General features: G+C 38.7%; 1 protein-coding gene across 2 annotated transcripts in view; it reads left to right on the forward strand.

The window, feature by feature from the left end:
• LOC104613177 (apoptosis inhibitor 5-like protein API5) overlaps positions 1-18,165 on the forward strand; it is a 31,750-nt gene extending 13,585 nt beyond the window's left edge. For both annotated transcript variants that reach the window (XM_010280897.3, XM_010280899.3), the window contains 12 exons: positions 12-109; positions 218-292; positions 486-635; positions 2,094-2,159; positions 2,271-2,336; positions 11,594-11,704; positions 12,070-12,159; positions 12,253-12,359; positions 15,472-15,586; positions 17,298-17,363; positions 17,457-17,560; positions 17,635-18,165. In XM_010280897.3, coding sequence (XP_010279199.1) covers positions 12-109; positions 218-292; positions 486-635; positions 2,094-2,159; positions 2,271-2,336; positions 11,594-11,704; positions 12,070-12,159; positions 12,253-12,359; positions 15,472-15,586; positions 17,298-17,363; positions 17,457-17,560; positions 17,635-17,815 — 1,229 coding nt within the window. In that variant the 3' untranslated portion in view covers positions 17,816-18,165. The remainder of the gene's footprint in view (positions 1-11; positions 110-217; positions 293-485; positions 636-2,093; positions 2,160-2,270; positions 2,337-11,593; positions 11,705-12,069; positions 12,160-12,252; positions 12,360-15,471; positions 15,587-17,297; positions 17,364-17,456; positions 17,561-17,634) is intronic.
• The last annotated feature ends 3,543 nt before the right edge of the window (positions 18,166-21,708 follow it).

Raw genomic sequence — 21,708 nt, forward strand, 5'->3', positions numbered from 1 at the left:
TTTTGTTGCAGCTTCTTTGACAGCTTTGTTTAAGCATATTGAGAGTACTGATGAAGCTAACACTGATGAAAGTATCCGTGAAAAGGTCCTGAACTTCATTAGGGATAAGGTGAGGAGCATATCACACACACACACACACACATATATATATATATTTGTTTGTGTTATTGTTTTATTTGTAAATCATAGTTGAGCTAAAAATGATTTTATATCGCAGGTGTTTCCTATCAAAGCTGAGCTCTTGAAGCCTCAGGAGCAGATGGAAAGACATATAACTGAATTGGTGAAAAAAGTAGGTCAATGATTTGGTTTCTAGGGAATAGCTGTCTTTTTTATCCTGTATATGTATGTTACGCAACATTTCTGTAGTTTGGTGGGTTGCTTGCTACATTTTATTTTTCCTTTTTAATTGTACATTAATTTACCAGAATTTCTGGACAAAAAAGGCTACTAGATGTCAGACAATTTAATTGTGTTAATTGTAGAGTTTGCAAGATGTAACTGGGGCAGAATTCAAAATGTTCATGGACTTCTTGAAAAGTTTGAGCCTATTTGGAGACAATGCTCCTCCTGAGCGTGTGCAAGAGCTAATTGAAATTATTGAGGGACAGGCTGATTTAGATGCACAGTTCAATGTAAGTTGTGAAATTAATATATGCTAGACTTGGTATTGTATTTTTGTTTTTTCTGTGTGTGGTCATTGTAACTCTTGGTAGTGACTGAAACTGTGAGGCTTTTCTTAGGTGAGGTCTTGGTGTATTTGTATAAACCGAATATAATGAAACATTGATAAGGACTATGTTTGGAGCACTTTTTTCTTGCTTGCACATTTTATTGCTGTTTTCAACCATACTGAAATGCATATATATTATGCAGTGGTTCTGTTTGTTTTCTACTTGATGGGTATGGATGAAGTTTTTGGTAACTTCAGTGACTTGAGAAAGAGAATCATATTTACATAGATAATCTGGGTTCTGGAAACAAATTCAGTGGCTATCCCATTGGTTTGCTTTTTAATTCATTGGCATTTTTTGGTGTAGCTTGGGTCAGATCTACTGTCTTGATTAAGGTTCAACCGGCGTATCGGCCTGTATCGGTACTTTTTTTAGATTTTATTTATTTATTTTTCGAAACTGGTTCAGAGGGGTTGGTTTAAGGCCGGGCTACCCTCTGAACCAGTGTCTGACCTGAAACAACCCCTGGAGGGGCGTATCGGGAAGCCATTGGCACGATACGCATCGGCCCGTATGTATCGATACTTTGAACCTTGGTCTTGATATTTGTAATTGGGCTCATATGTTTGGTTTCTTGTATAGAGTGGTTGCGCATTCAAATGCGTAGGTTTTGTGAGTAACTGCCATGAAAAAGAAATAAAATTTGGAAAACAACAGCTAATTTTACCAACAGTGTGTGTAGTATTCGCATGTTTTTAGATAAAAGCTGAAGTATGCTTTCATTGATATAATCTAAATAGAGGCGTCTTAAGTTTTTAGTAAAATTTCTCTAAAGATCAGGTCTGCAGGAATTATATCAAGGAAGGGAAGATAGCATATTAGTCCTTTTCCTTAAATTATAGCGGTTGGATAATTTTATTTTGGTAAATGTAAAACCCCAATATCCTGAAGGGTTTTGAATAAGGGGACAAGTAAAGCAGTTATAATTAAGAGCAAGATCAGAATTACAAGTATATTCCTGGGCCTGGTACCCAAAATCCCCTCCCCCAACAATTTCATTTTTGTTTACCCCTGTTCTTGTTAAGGTGTCAGCAAATTTGTTGGGAGATCTAGGTGCCAATTTAAATGAGCATATTAGTCTCTTTCGAGAGGACTGTAACAACCTGATTGTATATTGAAAATCATAAGGCTTAGTTGCCTCTCTTATATTTGTTTATTGAATGAGGTTTGCCTAGATGTATGAGATACAAGGTGGCAGGACTTTAGTCCAGACAATTATATATTCAGAGGCCGGGGGGGGGATGTTCAGCCCAAATTGGACTGTGTGGTAGCAATCTGTTAGGGTCCTAATTTACATTGTGAATTTGCCATATGTCTTTCAATATTTCTTACTTTCTTTGGATGTCCTTAAAATGACAGGTTTCAGATGGTGACCACATCGATAGATTAATATCATGCCTGTACATGGCTCTTCCATTTTTTATGGTATATATTGTTTTTTCAATATGTTTTCCTGATTAGTTAATTGTATTGTGGGTTTTAAAGAAAAGGCAGCAAATTAATGATCTTCTATGGCTGAAATCATGCTTTATACAGAGGGGTGCATCGAACAGCAAGTTCCTCAACTATATCAACAAACACATAATACCGGTTTTTGATAAGGTAATTTTTAACTTGCTTTGATATTACGAACAATGGAGATCATCCTTCTGGCTTGTTCTCTAAGTTTGTTGCAAGTTATATTATCATGTACTTCTATCTTATGTCCTTGTAGCTTGTTCTTTTTGTGTTGATTGTGGACCACCCAAACTACTGCTAATAAGTGAATGTTTTTCTATTTAGAGTCTCTTTAGACATATTTTCAGTTGACATGGACTTTATAGTTTTATTTTAAAATGACAGGGCAACCCTAAAAGCCCTGATTCTGATTAGAGGGTAATACCAGCTACTTCATGGAGTCTCTGCTGAATTTTTCTCTGTAATATCATGAATTATTTAATCTTTGCACGTTTTGTAGAAATTGCTGATTTGGTTGCATAACATGAAAATTTTATTAGGCTGATTTTACAATGTGTTAGTGTAGGGGTATTTCTGTCTTTATACCTTGATTGATGTTGCTGATCTGTAATGTTGTGTTGGAACATGTGCTCTTAACTTAAGTAAGGGCACATAGGTCTTTTCAGTCTTGTTTTAATAATAATATAAATACTTACTGGCCGACTGGGAGAAGTAAAGTTGACTCTTTCAGTTCGAACCAGAATTCTCTCCTCTCTCTCTCTCTCTCTCTCTCTCTTTCTTCATCACCTTTTCTTCTTCTACATAACTGAATTCAGTCAGGCCGAACTCTAAGGCAGACCTGAATTATAACGTGGTATCAGAGCAGGTTAAATCTGCCTAGATTTCTGCTTACCTAGGGTTCATTCTCTGCGCACCCTATCTAGGGTTTTCCTTCTTTTTTCTGTGTTCGATTGGAGATAAGGGAAAGGGCTGAAAAGGAGTGATCGCCCTCTTCCCTTGGGGGTCTCCATGCCTCCAGTCAGGTCGTATGTGGTCGGTTGTTGTGATTTCTGAGATCGCCCTCTCCTAGTAGAGGAAGAATAGAGGGCCGAACTGTGTGGGCAGTGGCTGTTGTGTGTGGCTGTTATGTGTGAAGCGGCTGTTGTGTGTGGACTGCTCTCCTGCTCGTATGGGTGTTACTTCAGCGATAAGGTAAGAGATTTCAGTGCATGATATTTGTTATGGATTAAATAGGAGGTGTGTTTCAGACCATATGCTAGGGTTTCGGCCAATAAGTGCTAGGGTTTATACTGGTTTCTTTGTGCGTTTTGAAGGAAGAGATATGATCATATAGTGGTGAGATTTCAGGTAGTTGTAGGAGTAGGGTTTGTGGTGTGAGCACACTTTTCAGCAACAACAAGTGCTGAAATCAGTGTGATAGGTTGATCTAGGGTTTGTGGTGTAAAAAGCACACATTCCAGCAACAATTAGTGTTGCAATCAGTGTGACAGGTGTGACCTAGTGGTGTGTAGTATGCAAATCTCAGTGATAATAGAATTCAGCAAGTGTGCAGAATTGGTGATAACATAATGGGAGACAATAGTGATTATAAACCTAGTATGATGGTGCCTACAGATTACCTGAATGTTCAGATGACCTCCATTAAGTTAAATGGAGAGAATTATGTGCCTTGGGCTAAATCTGTTGAAGTCTTTCTGAAAGCAAAGAAGAAGGTAAAACACATCAGAGAGGAGAAACCCTCCTCTGACTCTCACGAGTATGAAGACTGGGAGCAAGAGGATGCTCAGATCATCACATGGTTGTGGAACAGTATGGAACCCAGGATTAGTGTGAACTTCATGTTCCTTGATACTGCCAAAGATGTGTGGGACCATGCGAAGAAATTGTATTCGGGGCAGGACAATACAACCAGAGTTTATCAGCTTTATCAAGAGTACTTTAATCTGCAACAGGGCAATCAGAGTCTTGAGGAGTACTATGCCAACATGAGGAACATACGTAATGAGTTGAATGTCTATCATCCTCTCACTTCTGATGTCAAGATTCAACAACAACAGAGAGAGCAGCTTGATGTGACTAGATTTTTGGTGGGACTAAAGTCTGAATACGAACCAGTACGGGCTCAGATATTAGGGGGATCAGCTCTTCTGTCCCTAGAAGAGGTATTTGCTCGACTTCGGAGGATTTCTATCGGATCTATTGAGAACTCTAATATCTTAGATAGATATGCCTTTGCTGCATCGAGAGGCTGTGGTGGTAGAAGTGGAGCTCGGGGAGCTCTGTCTGGCTGTGGTGGTGGTAGTGGTTCTGATGTCAACATGAGGAACATACGTAATGAGTTGAATGTCTATCATCCTCTCACTTCTGATGTCAAGATTCAACAACAACAGAGAGAGCAGCTTGATGTGACTAGATTTTTGGTGGGACTAAAGTTTGAATATGAACCAGTACGGGCTCAGATATTAGGGGGATCAGCTTTTCTGTCCCTATAAGAGGTATTTGCTCGACTTCGGAGGATTTCTATCGGATCTATTGAGAACTCTAATATCTTAGATAGATATGCCTTTGCTGCATCGAGAGGTTGTGGTGGTAGAGGTGGAGCTCGGGGAGCTCTGTCTGGCTGTGGTGGTGGTAGTGGTTCTGCATATGGCCGAAGTGGCAATGGTGGGTCTCCTCATAATCGTGGTGGTGGTCGTACTGGGAGCAGAGATTCAGGGGGAGCCCGTGGTAGAGGACGTAGCTCAGGCCCGAGGAAGTGCACTCATTGTGGTATGGATGGACATACCATCAACTATTGTTATGATCTACATGGTCCTCCCTCAACCTGGGCCAATCATGCTGCGACCAGTGACTCAAGTTCCAGCTTTAGACAGGAGAATCATTCTTCTGACCAGTTGCCCCCTACATCCACAGATGGTCCCATGAAGGAGATGGTGAGTGTTCCCCGTGATGAATATGAGAGGTTTATCCAATCACAGTAGAACACGACGACTTTTGCTCACTCAGGTATGGCTTGTCTGGCATCTACACCCAATCCCTGGATCATTGACTCTAGAGCCTCCGATCACATGACTGGAACTCCAGGTGTGTTTTCCTCCTTATCTCATTGCTCAACATCACAATCTGTCACCCTTGCTAATGGTTCTACGTCCTCAATTTGTGGTGTTGGTAATGTTGACCTAGATCCTGTATCCCTCTCATCAGTTTTGTATGTTCCTAAATTGCCTTTTAACCTTATGTCTGTTAGTAAGCTGACCAAATCACTTAATTGCTCCATTACCTTTTATCCTTCTATGTGTGTCTTTCAGGATCTCAAGACGGGGATGAAGATTGGTGGAGGGCATGAAGCAAGTGGACTGTATTATCTTGACGGTGGTGGTGGTAGAACTTCAACAGCTCTCCAGTCATCTCTTTCTCCTCTCCAGTGGTATTGCCGATTTGGTCATTCGTCGCTAAAAGTCTTGAAGTCCTTGGTTCCGTCCTTGAGTCAGCTTTCTGTTTTGGATTGTGAGTCGTGTCAATTTGGGAAACACCATCGTGTTCCCTTTAGTTCTAGGGTTGATAACCGTGTGTCGAGTCCTTTTTCTTTAGTTCATTCAGATGTTTGGGGTCCTTATAAAGTAATGTCATATAATGGATACAGATATTTTGTCATTTTTGTGGATGATTTTTCAAGGATGACGTGACTCTATTTAATGAAAGAAAGAAGTTAATTGTTTACCATTTTTCAAAAATTTTATGCTGAGATTCGTAACCAATTTGGTACCCACATCAAAGTCTTTCGTTTTGATAATGGCCGCGAATATTTGTCCTCATCATTTCAGGAATACCTGGACCAACACGGCATTATACATCAGACCTCGTGTACCTACACCCCACAACAAAACGGAGTGGCTGAGAGAAAGAATCGCCATCTCCTTGAAACAGCAAGATTTCTAATGCATCACATGCATGTTCCCAAACCTTTTTGGAGTGATGCAGTGCTTACCTCTTGTTTTTTGATTAATCGGATGCCCACGTTCATCCTTGATGGTCATTCTCCGTTTCAGGTCTTGTTTCCCACTTTGTCTCCGTTCCCTCTTATGCTGAGAGTTTTTGGGTGTGTCTGTTTTGTCCATAATCTGGGTCTCGAGAATGACAAGTTTGATGCCCGTTCTCTCAAGTGCATCTTCCTTGGCTATTCTCGGACCCAGAAAGGGTATAGGTGTTACCATCCTGGTTCTCAACGGTCCTTTGTGTGTGCTGATGTCAGTTTCTTTGAGTCTACTCCGTTCTTTTTGGGGTATGGTGATGTTTCTTCCTCCTCATCACCTCCTCCTCTTCCACTTCCCGTTGTTGATCCTCCTTCCTTTGTTCCAGTCGTGACCAAATCCTTGCCTTCGGTGCCACCACTTGTTGATCGCCCACCTATCCGTCATGTGTATACACATCGCCCACGTGCACCAGCTACTACTCCTCCGGCTACATCTCCGTCGACGGATCCGGCACCAGACCCGCACTTAGCATCTGAGCTTGATCTACCCATTGCTTTGCGGAAAGGTAAACGTACTTGCACCCTTCATCCCATTTCCAATTATGTTTCTCTTACTCACCTTTCCGCTTCCCATCGCCAGTTTGTTACCTTGTTATCATCAGTTATTGTTCCTAAAGGTGTCCAGGAAGCCCTTGCCTCTCCAGGGTGGTGCCGTGCCATGGAAGAAGAACTCTGAGCCCTTCATCATAATCATACTTGGGACCTCACTGCTCTTCCTCCTGGGAAGCAAGCTGTTGGTTGTAAATGGGTTTATACGGTTAAGTATCTGCCTGATGGTAGTGTTGAACGCCTGAAAGCGCGATTAGTTGCAAAAGGGTACTCCCAAACCTATGGCATTGACTACACAGAGACCTTCTCATCGGTTGCTAAGATAGGGTCAGTTCGTGTTGTGATCTCTCTTGCAGCCATGTATGAGTGGCCACTATATAATGCCTTTTTGCATGGTGACTTACTCGAGGAGGTCTACATGGAGCAACCTCCAGGGTTTGTTGCTCAGGGGGAGGATGGTAAGATGTGCAGACTAAGGAAGGCTATATATGGGCTTAAACAGTCTCCTCGAGCATGGTTTGGTAGGTTCAGTGAGGTGGTAAAGAAGTTTGGTATGAAACAGTGCAAAGTTGACCATTCTGTATTTAGTCATGACTCTCTGGGAAGAAAAATACTGTTGGTGGTGTATGTAGATGATATTGTTATTACTGGGAATGATAACATTGGTATTGACAGGCTGAAGACTTATCTGTAGGATCACTTTCAGATAAAGGATCTGGGTAAACTGAAATACTTCTTGGGGATAGAGGTAGCGAGATCCAAGTATGGGATTAACCTGTGCCAGAGGAAGTATGTGCTTGATTTGCTGGAAGAAACAGGCTTGTTGGGTGCTAAACCAGCTGAAACACCCATGGACACAAATACCGAGCTAAGCAGTGATATGGGTGAAGTGTTTGAAGACCCTGGCAGATACCCACGACTTGTGGGCAAACTGAACTACCTAACCATTACCGGACCAGCCATCTCATTTGCAGTTAGTGTGGTAAGCCAGTTCATGCAAAAACCTCTGATCCCTCATTGGAATGCGGTTTTGAGAATTGTGAAGTATCTAAAGGGGGCTCCTGGTTGCGGTCTGATATACAAGAGTGGGGGAAAACTTGAAATAGAAGGGTATTCTGATGCTGATTGGGCCGGTTCTATGTCTGATAGGCGGTCTACTACAGGCTATTGCACGTTTCTGGGAGGTAACCTGGTGACATGGAAAAGTAAGAAGCAGACGGTCGTGGCAAGAAGCAGTGCAGAAGCAGAATATAGGGCTATGGCGCACACCGCTTGTGAATTAGTGTGGCTAAGGGGCCTTCTACAGGAGGTAGGGTGCAACATTAACACTCCAATGAAGCTCTATTGTGATAATCAGGCTGCAGTTCATATCTCCTCTAATCCAGTGTTTCATGAAAGAACCAAGCACATTGAGGTTGACTGTCACTTTGTGAGGGAGAAGGTGCTGAATGGAGAGCTAGACACTACACACGTTAATACAAGAAATTAGTGGGCTGACTTGTTTACAAAAGGCTTGAGTTGGGGAAGAGTGGACTACATATGTAACAAGCTGGGAGTATATGATATATACTCACCAGCTTGAGGGGGAGTGTTAGCGTAGGGGTATTTCTGTCTTTATACCTTGATTGATGTTGCTGATCTATAATGTTGTGTTGGAACATGTGCTCTTAACTTAAGTAAGGGCACATAGGTCTTTTCAGTCTTGTTTTAATAATAATATAAATACTTACTGGCCGACTGGGAGAAGTAAAGTTGACTCTTTCAGTTCGAACCAGAATTCTCTCCTCTTTCTCTCTCTCTCTCTCTCTCTTTCTTCATCACCTTTTCTTCTTCTACATAACTGAACTCAGTCAGGCCGAACTCTAAGGCAGACCTGAATTATAACACAATGCTTAATTTTTTGGCTTCTTGGTTTCTATTAGTGTTGTATACTTAGGGTTCTACATTAATAATACAAAATATTGTTATGACTTGTTTGTGTTCCCTCTAGACATGAAAAATATTTGGGAGTTTTGTTGATCTTGTCCTATTTTGATGCGCATGCACCATCCTATGGCATGTTGACAGAGAATACTCCAAACTGTAATACTTGTATGAATTGTTGATTAGTTGGAATGGTAGAATCATTCATTAATTGCTGAAACGAACAATATTGTCTAAATTTGACCATGTTGACGTACATAAGACAACCAACAAATGTGAGTAATCCACTGTTATAAATGTAGAATCGGTCAACTACATTGTTTTCAACTTTTTTAAGCATTTTGCAGAAATATATTTTGATGCCTACATTTTCTGAAAGCTTTATGACCCTTCTTTTTTGAGGGCAGAATTTGTTATGCAAAATGCTGCAACAAACAACACTAGTATTGCTTCTTGTGCAAAATACCAATATTTCAAAATGTTCAAAGCAGGACATTCAAGTTCTAGAATTTATAAATCCTAATCTGGAGAGTTATCAACCTGGATGCGTATCCTTCCCAGGGATAAGATCAATAAACAGTTCAATACCTCTCAATGCTTATTGTAGAATTCAAGTTCTTGAATTTATAAATCCTAATCTGGAGAGTCATCAGCCTGGATGCGTATCTTTCCCAGGGATAAGACCAATAAACAGTTCAATGCCTCTCAATGCTTATTGTAGAAGATTTCAAAACTCTCTCTTCCCACACGGCCATAACATAGCTTCCTGCAACACTTCCACATGATCTTCCTCTCTTAGTAGAGGGTGGAAGCATATCGTGTGGATATAAGAGCAAGTAGTAAAAAGGTTGTTGATAGACTTGCCTCTGGCCTTGTGGAACAATGCACATATTGGTTAAAAATACTTCTTGGTTTCGTGAAAACCTTAATTTTTGGAGAGGGGCTCATCTGCATTGCTTTAACCCAAGTATCGAGAACTTTGGAGGGGGAACATGATAAAAACCACTGTGATCAAAAGATCAAAGTCTCCTATTCACATTTTACAAAGAACAAGTTTTTTTTAAATAACTTGGTACATCATGTCTAACCATCCTTTTAGGATGAAAAAAGAAAGGGAATAGAAAAGGAATGTTCAGCCAACAGTAGGATGGCTAGCTAAGGGAAAAGTAGGAAATTAGATGAGCAAGGCAAAGCTTTTAACTGATCCTTTAGATCATTATTTTTCAAGGCAAAAGTTTTAGGGAAAATTCCCGATCAGTACCCTGTACTTTGGCTCGAGTGACAATTTGGTCCCCGAACTTTAAAATGCGACAATCCAGTACCTGAACTTTCAAAATGTGACAATCCAGTACCTACCGTTAATCAGTCCATTAATCAGCCGTTAAGTGACATTTGAAAAGTCAAAAATGCCATTCGAATGCCATCTAATTCTCTTTATCAACCATCCGAACGTTGACAAAAAACTGAACAGTCCCAAATCCTAGCCTCTTCTATTCAAAAAGTTGGTGACTGTTTAGAAGAATCTAGAATTTGGGTCTGTTCATTATATTGTCAATGTTTGGGTGGTTGATAAAGAGAATTAGATGGCATTCTTAGGGCATTTTTGACTTTTCAAATGTCACGTAACGGTTGATTAACGGACTGGTTAACGGCAGGTACTGGATTTTCACATTTTGAAAGTTAGGGTACTGGATTGTCACATTTTGAAAGTTTGGGTACTGAATTGTCGCATTTTAATGTTCGGGGACCAAATTGTCACTCAAGCCAAAGTACAGGGTACTGATCAGGAATTTTCTCAAAGTTTTATTAATGAAAAAAGAAGAGTACAAGAAGTTGATGAGAAACTTCCTTAAATGATATTTTCATACATAAGAGAGAAAAAACAAGGTAATTCACACATCATCCATAACAATATCCAACAGATACCACAAATTTGATCTAGAAGAATATAGATCAATGCCTTCAAGCTTCTGGAGGCATTCTTTCCAAGAGATCATTGCTTTCTTCCTCAAGTTGTACAAACAGGATGACTACACAAAATCTTGTATGGCATTGTAGGACCTGCTGTATGTTGTATCCTGATTGACAACCCTTGATCTGGCTAGACCACTGGTCATGGCATTCTTCTCCCTTATAATCTATTTCAATTTTCAAAGCACCTTTCTCATATTAAGAATGAAACATAGCCTCCTGGGTTCTCTCCTGAATCCGTTGCCCTAGATGGCTGCACTTGCAAAATTTCCTTCTATCAGAATCAATGATTACCTTCTTGCAAAGGCACTCCTAAACCCAGAATGATCATCTCTGCCTTGGCCAGATGTGTCTCTTTGGTTGGACCACTAAAAGGAACAAGAGGTCTTTCCATCTCTAAGATGCCCCGTGTTGCTCAAACTACCACCAAGCCTTAGTTGAATGTCTTTGGCAAATTCATCATTTTGGTCAGCTTTGATGGTATGCAGTTGGAAAAGACTGGGATGGTAGGGCAATTCTGCCTATTAGGGCAGAAGTGAAGCTACTGCTTTAGCTCCTGCATGGTGGCTAAATATGATGCAGATTCAGTTAATGCATGCAGTTTATTTTATTTTAGGCATATTAGCATTGTAGTCTTCATTTCTTTGGTCTTGAAATGGTAAAGAGCATTGTGTTAGTTTTGTAAATATGACTTATTTATTTTGGTTGATTTAGGGTCCCTTAGCTTCCTGGAAAATCCAGTTAATATTACCAAATGTTTTCTCTATTTGTTATCTATGAAGCCTTTGAGATATACACAGTGTTCTGAATTTACATGGAATGGTTCCATATGTTTTTTGTGGTATATGAGTTGAGCTATTGAATATCACCATATGGAAAAAGATGAGCTGTTCAATTTTGGTCTAACAATGCATTTTCCTGTCAGCTTCCTGAAGAACGGAAACTTGACTTATTGAAAAACCTTGCTGAAAGTTCACCTTATACAACACCACAGGATTCTCGCCAGCTTCTTCCATCTACTGTTCAACTATTAAAGGTAAAAATTTTGGAGGTTTTGCATTAGGAGTTTATGTGCAAAAGAGTTTGATTTTGGTAATTGAGATTTGCCAAAAATTTTCCTCTATTTCACATCTTTTGTCCTTTGATGTTGTTTCAAAATTTTTTCTTGATTTTGATAATCAAGGATGTTCAACATCTTTCATATTGTTTCAATTCTGAAGTTAGAGAGGGAGAGAGGCCACCTGTGTGACCCATTTGTCCCAACTCCTAACTAGGAACTCAACCACTTCTTCTCCCCCCTCTTTTTGTCTTCCATTCATTTCTCCTTTATTTTCCATTCTTTTAGCCATATGCAATATATGCCCCACAAAATTACCTTACATTTTCCCCCTATTTTGGCAGAAATACATGCCCATGAGAAAGGCTGGAGAAGAAATGAATTTTACTTATGTTGAGTGTCTGTTGTACACTTTCCACCATTTAGCTAGTAAGGTTAGTTATCATTTGTGGTATTTGCTTCCTATTGGAATGCTTTCATGTTTGTTATTTCTACTTGATGCTTATTTTGTTGTTATGGTTATACAGACTCCTAATGCAACGAATAGTCTTTGTGGTTATAAGATAGTCACTGGCCAACCATCAGATAGGCTTGGAGAAGATTTTTCTGAGAACTTTAAAGATTTCACTGAGAGGTAATTTGTACCATGTGTTTCTTCTCTATCTTCATTTATTTCAAAAATGGAAGTTATTCATATTTCTCAGTTGTGTGTGTGTGTAGCTATATATATAATAAATGACTGACATCTTTTACTTGTGTTGAAGAATCATAGGTAATTTACCTGTTTGAACTTTCTTTAAAAGCTAAGTTTCCTCCTTGATTTTTTATGATCTCATTATAACATATTCTCATAATAGGTTGTTATCTAGGAATCTTCCAAGTCAGTGATAGGAAATAGTAAGAGCACTAGAGTCAAGGCAGGGGCGGTAGGGGGAAGAAATAGGAGAGGTAAGATTTACGTCTCCTGTATTTGGTTGGATTAGGAGTTAGTAGGGCTGCAACTTGGGCAGGCCTAACCCAAGCCCAATCCAATCCAACTGGAGCCTGCCTGACACGGTTGCACACACCTTTTTGAAGCAAAGTGCAAAATTACAAAAATATGTTAAAAAATAAAAAAATGCCAAAAAATTTTAAAAAATGCAAAACATATTAAACATAATGTTAATAAAAAATTTAAACTTAAATTTTAAAGTAAATGTTTTAAAAAACCTATTATCTAAAATTAAAATACATAAACACAACATGTAAAGCGCACTCAAATGAAAATTTAAAAATAAAAGCAAACATGTAACTAATGCGATGTGAGTTGCCTTTGTACCACACCCCTCGAGGCAAGCCCGAACAAGTCCATGTTAGGGTCTTAAATTCTTATTTCTCACATAAAAATAATGATTTTATAATTTTAATTGTCTTTTAAGAAGATATTTTATTGGAATGAATGAATGAACAACATTAGCAAATAGGGGGTTCTCGGAAAAAAAGCAGAAAGCGCAAAATTTTAGAAAGGCGCATGCCTGGGCTGAGGTGCAAGGTGCATCAGGCGCATGCCTAGGCACACCAGGCGTGTGCCTTTTGAAAGGGGTGCGCTTAGGACCTGGGCGAGGCGCATACCCTAAAATGCACCTCACCTGTGCGCCTAGGTGTGCCTTTTAAATCACTGCCCTGACATTGTGTGACATAGATGTGTATATTGTGTATTTATGACATATGTGTCTGTAATTGATCAAAAAAAGACATGTGTCTGTATATTACATATTTATACTTTCATATACACCATAAACTATAATTATTTACAATATGTATATGATTAGCTTAAACTCATACCCATGCACAAACATGTACAAATTCACACATTATACATTTTATTTATAAAATTATATTTTTCTTGCTTCATACATTTTATCTTTCTATTGGGAAAACCTTCCAAAATGCCCACGATTTTTAAAGATGATGCTCTTGTTTTGCAAAGTTTTGGAAATTGATTCAGATGTAAAACTTCTGTTAGTGGTCGTTGTTCATCTTTGAGGCTAGTTGTAGCTGGGGTCTGTAATTCTGTTGAGGGTGTTTTTGCCTGGTTTCAGTTTAGGTGGAGCTTTTGGTTTTGAGTCAGACTGCAAGTGTTAATTTGAAAAGAACTAGAATCTGCATATTGATTACAGAAACTCAATTCAAAATCAGTGCTTTGCCGCTTTCTTGCTTCATACGTTTTATCTTTCTATTGGGGATATCTTCCAAAACGCAAATGATTTTCGATGACGGTTCTATTTTTTTTTTTCAAAATTGTAGAAATTCATTCAGATGTCAAAGTGCTGTCACTGGTGGCAGTTAATGGTTCAGTTGTTAGGCTTTCTGGTTTATATTTTGGTGTTATTTTCCCTTCTGGTTCAAGTGAGTCAACCAGTGACTTTATACAATATAGAGCTGCAAATGGTATTGGTTCATCCAAATTTGAACCTAAGTTTGTTCGAAGTTGAAGATTTATGTCTGGGTGGGGGTGTCTTTCTGCCTTATCTTGAGTTGTAATGTGGATTGTCTCTGATGTTTTTGGGTTTGGTGTTATCTTAAACATCTGTTATGCTGTTTGTAATCTGTTTCTTTTTTTAATGAATTTTCTTTTATCACCAAAAAACAATATTTTAACATTTATGTTTATGCTTTATCTGCATAAAACTAATATGTAGCTATTGGTACGATTATTGAATCTTGTAAAAATTATTTTCAAGCCAATTTATTGACAATATAAAAATCGCAGCTCAATGCATGAGTCTCCCATCATGCGGGGTCTGGGAGGGACAGATGCACAGACTGAACCCTGTAGATACATAGAGGGGCTGTTTCCAAGATTTGGACCTTGGTCACCCAGGTTGCAATGGAGCAACCTAACTGTTGCACCAAGGTCCACCCTCTTATGATATACAATATAAAATTCATTTTTAGTTTATTTTATTAATAACATCTAATATTCTGATCATTTTTGGTAATTTATAAATAGCATTCAGTATCCAAATGCAGTATGAGTCTGATCTAAATCCGATGAATATGTCTCTATTCAAATTTAAATATTAATGAATCAAATCTGGTTCTAATTTATCAAAAAAAAAAATCAAATCTGGTTCTAGGTATCTGTCTGATTCAATTCAATCCATTTGAAGCCCTTACAATGATAGTATTTGATAATTGGATAATAGATAAGAGTGGGGACATTAAGAAATAGGACGTTTATGGTTCTTATCCTTTACTCTTAGCTTAGATGTTGCCATAAAGTTTTAACAGTAGTAGTACCATTGCATAAGCAATGGTAGCATATAGCACTTGTGCATGTAAAATATTATACACATCTGTCAATGCAAGTAAACTGAGCTTTGGTTGGACTTATGAAGGGCAGTGGATTTGTTCTCTCTGGGACTATTAACTTGGCCTAAGATGTACCCCCTACACCACCCACCTCCAGGCGCATGTTACATCCCTGTTTAGGTTATTCTGTATTTATCCACTAAAATGACATGTGATATATAGCAGCCATTTGCATATACTAAGCAATGATTTTAAGTGGAAATAAAAGTTACCATCGTTTACACAAAATTACTAGTAAAGGCTTGCATAAGGATAATATGGGCTTTAACATTGGAAGACATTTTGTAACAGTTGCTGTGGAGTTCAATTGGTAAAATTGATGGGTTTTGTGGTTGGAATGTGGTTTCTCCAGAAGGATGAAATTGACATCCTTGTGGTTGATGGTGGTGCAGGTTGAGTAATGTGGAGGACCTAGCGAGAGCCACCATGAAGAAATTAACCCAGGGTATGGCTGAGCACAACAAGGCAATGGCAGCTGCTAAGACTGATGAAGCAAAGGCTAACATTGTAAGTTTTTCTTTTGGTGAGGTTTTAGACAAATTGTGTAGTCTATAGTGGTAGTTTTTGATTATTTATTGTTTAGATAGGAAGTGGGGACCATAACACTCTTGTTGGGTCGTTTTTGATCAGTTATTTTAATTGTTTTATGTGTTAGTCACCCTATAAGGGCATATTGGTCTTTGTACTCTTTATTATTTTGGACTATAAATAATAGTGAAGAGGGCAGCCGGCATTATTGCTCTATTTTCTCTCTCAAATCTCTTCTCTTTCTTTTCTCCTTTCTCTTCTTCAAGAAATATTCTTTTCTTTTACAGATCTTTATTTCAGCACCTTTCTACTTGGTATCAGAGCTTGGCTAGGGTTTCTTGAAGTTTTTTCCATGCAGTCCTAGATTAGCCGATTGCATGAGGAGATAAAGGGCTGATCGATCTACTTTAGATTGCCCGGTTCTTGGATTTTTTGGTGAGAACTAGTCATCAGGAGGGTGATCTATGTTTTGGCCTCAAAATTAGGAAGAATTGGAGTGTAGGGAAGAGTCCTAGTCAAGTTGGACTCATCAATTTTAATCTGATCTTGGGTATTGTTGGACTTCTCTAGCTATTCTATAGGGGGTGGTTAGGTTTCTAGAATTTTCTGGGCCTTCTGGAGTGGCCGATTCACTTTTCTTTCCGGTGGGAGATAGTGGGAGGAGAGAGATTTCTCTTCGGATAGTGTTTTCTTCTTTTCAAAAAGGTCTGTTACCTTTGTGTGTGAGATCGATTTGATCTTGGAGGCTCTCTACCTAAATATTTTCTGCTTTTGAACTGTTTGAAGTAAAATGGAGAGTTGGAGTACCGAGCAGAAGTCCACTGGTAACATGGGTCTAGGTGTTGGAGGTAGTAGTGATTTTTGGGTCTGTAATTATTACTACAGTGAAGTTTGATGGTACAAATTATCTAGAATGGGTACAATCAGCCAAGATGGCCATTGGTGCTCATGGGAAACTGGGGTACATCACTGGGGAGAAGAAACCTGATACAGATCATTTCCGGTGAGTATAGGAGAATTTCATGGTAATGCTAACTCCATGTTACCTCACATTGGTAAAAATTTTTTGTGGGCTAATATTGCAAAGGAGATTTGGGATGGACTGACTGAAACCTTTTCCCAGAAGTATGCTTGCCTTATCTCTCCTCTAAACTACAATTGGCTGATGTCTTCACCAAAGGGGTTGCAAAGAACAAGTTTGAATACAATTTACGCAAGTTGGGAATGTATGACGTTTACTCCCAACTTGAGGGGGAGTGTTGAGGTTTTAGACAAATTGTGTAGTCTATAGGGGTAGTTTTTGGTTATTTTATTGTTTAGATAGAAAGTGGGGACCCCAACACTCTTGTTGGGTCCTTTTTGAGTAGTTATTTTAATTGTTTTATGGGTTAGCCGTCCTATAAGGGCTTATTGGTCTTTGTACTCTTTATTATTTGACTATAAATAATAGTGAAGAGGGCCGCTAGCATTATTGCTCTCTTTTCTCTTTCAAATCTCTTCTCTTTACTCCTTTCTTCTCTTCTTCAAGAAATATTCTTTTCTTTTACAGATCTTTATTTCAGCACCTTTCTACTGCTTTTATTGCATTTCTCTTATTTAAAAAATTAAAATAAATTTCCTTAGAGTGAGCATGGTCTCATGTTGGACCATCTGGCTAGCATATTTACTCATCCCCTTTTATTTTTTGCAGAAAGTAAAAAAGCAGAATACTACAACAGGGTTGCGAACCTGCAACAATATTCTTGCTATGACCCAGGTGAATGAAAAGAAAGAAAAGTCCTTATTTTGCTTATATGCATAATTGTGTATGTATTCTCGAACAATTTTGTTCATGTTATTTGTTATTCAGCCTTTGCATTCCAAATCACCTTCGTTTATTGGGGACAAGAAGATAAATCTCTCATGGAAAGAAGCAGCAAAGCCTTCAGTACCATCAACCACTGTTCCAGCAGGGTATGCAAATTAGCTACGTTCTCTTCTTATGTTCTGTATTTTGCTGCTAATTGTGCATGCACTTTGCTTTGCAGGGGTAAACGAACTGCTACAGCTACTAATGGTTCAGGTGCTCCTGCAACCAAAAAGGGACGTGGTGAAGGTGTGCAGAACCAACTAGTTAATAGGGCATTGGAGGGTTTATCTCGTGGTGGCAGAAGTGGTGGGAGAGGTAGAGGTTGGGGTGGACGTGGAAGAGGAAGGGGGTATCGTTAAGTTTGCTTTCTTGTAAGTTGTTATCATGAGTAAAGGTCGTTGTGGAACTGGTCGTTGCATTTTTATCCTGCATCTTGTAAATCATATCTTCAGAAAGGGCTAAGGAGGTTGAATTTGAAAAAAAGCTGGCGAGAGAGATTCATTTCAGATTAAGAGATCTATTGTCAAGTTCTGAAGATTTTCATGCTGAGTGACGTGGGATTAGGCTTTGCATTTCCAATCCCATCTTAATTTAGCTGGTATCAGCTGCAGCCTGTAAAAGGAAGGAAAAAAAATAACAATGTAGCCTGTAAAAGGGTTTGAGATTAGTTGAGAACTCTTGAAATTCCAGTGCAATCCATCTTACTAAAGCTGCACTTTCCACTAAAGAAAAAAAAAGTGTTTCTTACCACTTGGTTTGATTCATGTTTATTATGACTGACAAAGTTCATTCGAGAGCTATGGAAATTGACTCCATCTATACCTGTTTGTGCCAACGCTTAGATTAAGATGAGTGATAATGGATTGATATGTATTTCTTCACTGATCACTCTCTGCAGGTTGAAGCTTACGGTTGGATCAAGGCCCTGTTTGATGATTAAGTACTTGTTAAAAGTACTTGTTTTAACGATCCTTTAGACTGTTTGGTAATTTACTTTTTCAAATCACTTATTATGTTTTTAAGTACTTATTGAGGTGGGAATGTTTGGTAAGTTATTTTTCCCACAAGTGCTTATATTTATGCAAATGACAATTTTAGCCCTCACTTCACTCATGCATATATATAATATTTTTCACATTATATTATACATTTCAACTGAGAGTCCACGTGGATTGCCATGTGGATTCAATAATAATAATAATAATAATTAGATAAACAAACAAAAACAGACATGGAACAAATATAAACCAACTATAGCTATACAGCGAACTTACGAACCAAAATGGCATTCAAAGAGGAACAAACGAAAAAATGAAAGGTAAAATAGATATGCACAAAAAATCTACTAATCAAAACAGAAACCCTAAAACCCCGTTTGAAACCAAGTGAAGTGAACAAGATAAACTTCGAGATGTTAAATAAAACCAAGTTCTCGTCTTCTTCCTTGTCATCTTCGTCAACATCGCTCCTCTCTTCGTCATCGATTGCTTTAACATCCCCAACTTCCCTCTCGTTTTCCTCCTCTTTGACCTACTCTGAAAAAATAAACAGAGAGAAATGAGACAAACATGGGAAAAACAAATGAAATGAATCACCAGATTTAAAGAAAGCAACAGACGAAAACACTCCGAAGATCTCTACATTCGTCATCGGACACCATAGCTCTACCACCCATGTTTTACAAGAAAAAATCAGTCGAAAACCTAACCTTGGTAATGGAGAGTGCTGAGAATTGAGAAGAAAATCTGTGCGAAAACTAGAACAGAGAAAAAATTATATACTAGGGGGTAGAGAGAAAGGGAGAAAGATGGGTGGTTGGAGACAAAGTGGAGGGGCGAGATAGAGGGGGAGCTGATAAACGGAAGATCGAGGGGAAGATGATGAACAATGCTTTTTGGGTGTGGGGGTATTTTAGGCATTATAAAAACTTATTAGGGACTCGTTTGTCCTATTTTTTTTGGAGAAGTATTTAAAAAAAGGCCAACTTGAAATCACTTTTTCAACGAAGTACTTCACTTTTTTACCAAACACCGATAAATACTTAAAAACCACTTACTGTGTGGTCTCATGTCTTAAAAGTACTTCTTTTAAGTGTTCTCAAACAGTGCCTAAGTGGGTCTGGGTAAATTACATCTATGGGTCTATGCGTGTTGGTGGTGAATGGTTTGATGGGTTTAACGAATCGGTTGTAGCTCAACCCACATGGCCACATCCAACCAACCGATACTCACTTAGATTGCAAGCCCTGGCCCATGAGGCTACGACCAATGTATTCCCGTAACTTGAAAGGCACGGTGACCTTAGATTTCAATTTCCGTTCTTGAAATTTAGATTTCAGTGGTGGTTAAAGAGTTTGTTCTAATTGATTTACTTGAACAACTGGTTTATTATATGTTTTGATGGATAAAGTAGGTTGAATCCTCAGTGGGTCCTTTGGAATTAAATTGGTAAGTAGTTTACGTGTGATCACTGTCAATGATCAGAGTGTAGAAATGTATTTCCTGGGCTAGGGTTAGATGGAGCCAATCTTTTGTTAGTGAAGAAATAGAAGGGATCAAGAAGGCCATGTACTAGCATCCAAATGACTAACATCCCTTTTTACCCAGGAGTCTGTGCAACGGAATTTGATTATGTGAGTTGACTTAGAGGCGGTTCTTTGCACTTTCCAGCAATGATTTCTTTTTGGTAGAAACTCCAGTAATGAGTTTGTTCTTTCAATGTTTCAGATGAGTTGGAAAAATTCCACAAGTGTACTAGAAAATGGGGGAATTTTCTAAGAAACTGAATAGTTGTGTGTATCAGAACCGGATAGAATTGATACAATAGAATTAGTATAAGTTGACACGTGTATTATTGAAGGAATCTCAAATGGGTACTAAATAAAATGTGATAATTGGAGCAAAGTGAACTATGATGAGGCATTTATAAATGATATTATACTTTAGTCCTAAGCACGTGTTAGGAACTTTGGCTTTGTCACAGGTACGATGCTGGGGTGATGTTACTGCCTGACGTGCCATCCAGGCCATCCCCGTATGCTTTCCATGTGAAATTGAATTATAGTAGTGTCAATGAGATTTATTCTCTCTCTAAAGTCATCCCATATGCTTCATATCAAGGCCATTAGTTATTTATATTTTTAGACTTCTAAGCACCCACTTTGCATGGTCTTTTAAGTATATTCGAAAACAATGGGCTTCACGCTTTGTATGGAATTCTTGTTTTATAAAAAGAAAAGAAAGAGTAAAAGAATTCGAGAATATGAATTCTGGTGTGAAGCAACTGTAACTTTATCTGGTTAAAGCTTTGTTTTCCAATTGATTTTCTTGACACCCATTCTCCAGCTATCAGTTGAGGGTAGCCATCTGGGTCAAGAACCAGCAAGCTCAAAACTAGGATTGTCGGGGGTTGAGGGCAGTGTTTACTGTGAAATCATGGTTTTACTTCCACAGTTGGACAGATAAAGCAATCAACCAAGAAGGATAGCTCATGTGATGTGCCCAAAAAGAAGTTGACAGACAGCAGTAAAAGTGAAGGAGAGAGGATTCACTGATTTAAGAAGGTCCAGACCTCTTTCTGAAAAGCAGAGAATATAATGAGGATTTACCATTACTAAAGCCTAGAGGATAAGGTATATGAAACCCTTTTGTAAACTAGTATTTGATGGGGAAGAAAAGCATGCCATTTCTCAAATGATGACCAAACAAAAATGAAGTTTTCTTTGGGAAATGGACCGACCCAAGTTGGACCTTTGGAATTGGATAAAACTCATGTTTCATGTGGACGAAAAGCATTGATGTTTCCCAAATGATGAGCAAACAAAGCATGGACAGGCTCTTGGGAAATGGGCCGACCCAAGTTGTGGGTAAGCTTTAATCTGTCACAGATCAAATATACTCTGCACATGCACCATCCATGACCATTCCCTCACTAACAAGCCCAATTTGAGATTCTTTTCTTGTTTGGCTTTTCAAAGCTACTATAATCCTGTTAAATTCCTTCCAATTAAATTACTCTAAAAATATATTAATCATATTTAATACAACTTAACCATATGATTTATAGTCTAGTGGTAATAAAATACTATGGGAAAAGGTAAGCCTTGAACCCTTGCACGTGGCAGATTAGGTTTGCAGATCAAGGTTTGTACTCTGTATCTCCATTAGAGTATTCCAAGTCCTGCTGCCTTCAGGCATCCTGTTTCCATACTTGTTATGTACACTGTGGACCCAATTTCGGATGGGTTCCTCTT

This window comes from Nelumbo nucifera, chromosome 1 (assembly GCF_055504915.1).
Source record: "Nelumbo nucifera cultivar China Antique chromosome 1, China Antique-T2T, whole genome shotgun sequence".
Classification (NCBI taxonomy): Eukaryota; Viridiplantae; Streptophyta; class Magnoliopsida; order Proteales; family Nelumbonaceae; genus Nelumbo; species Nelumbo nucifera.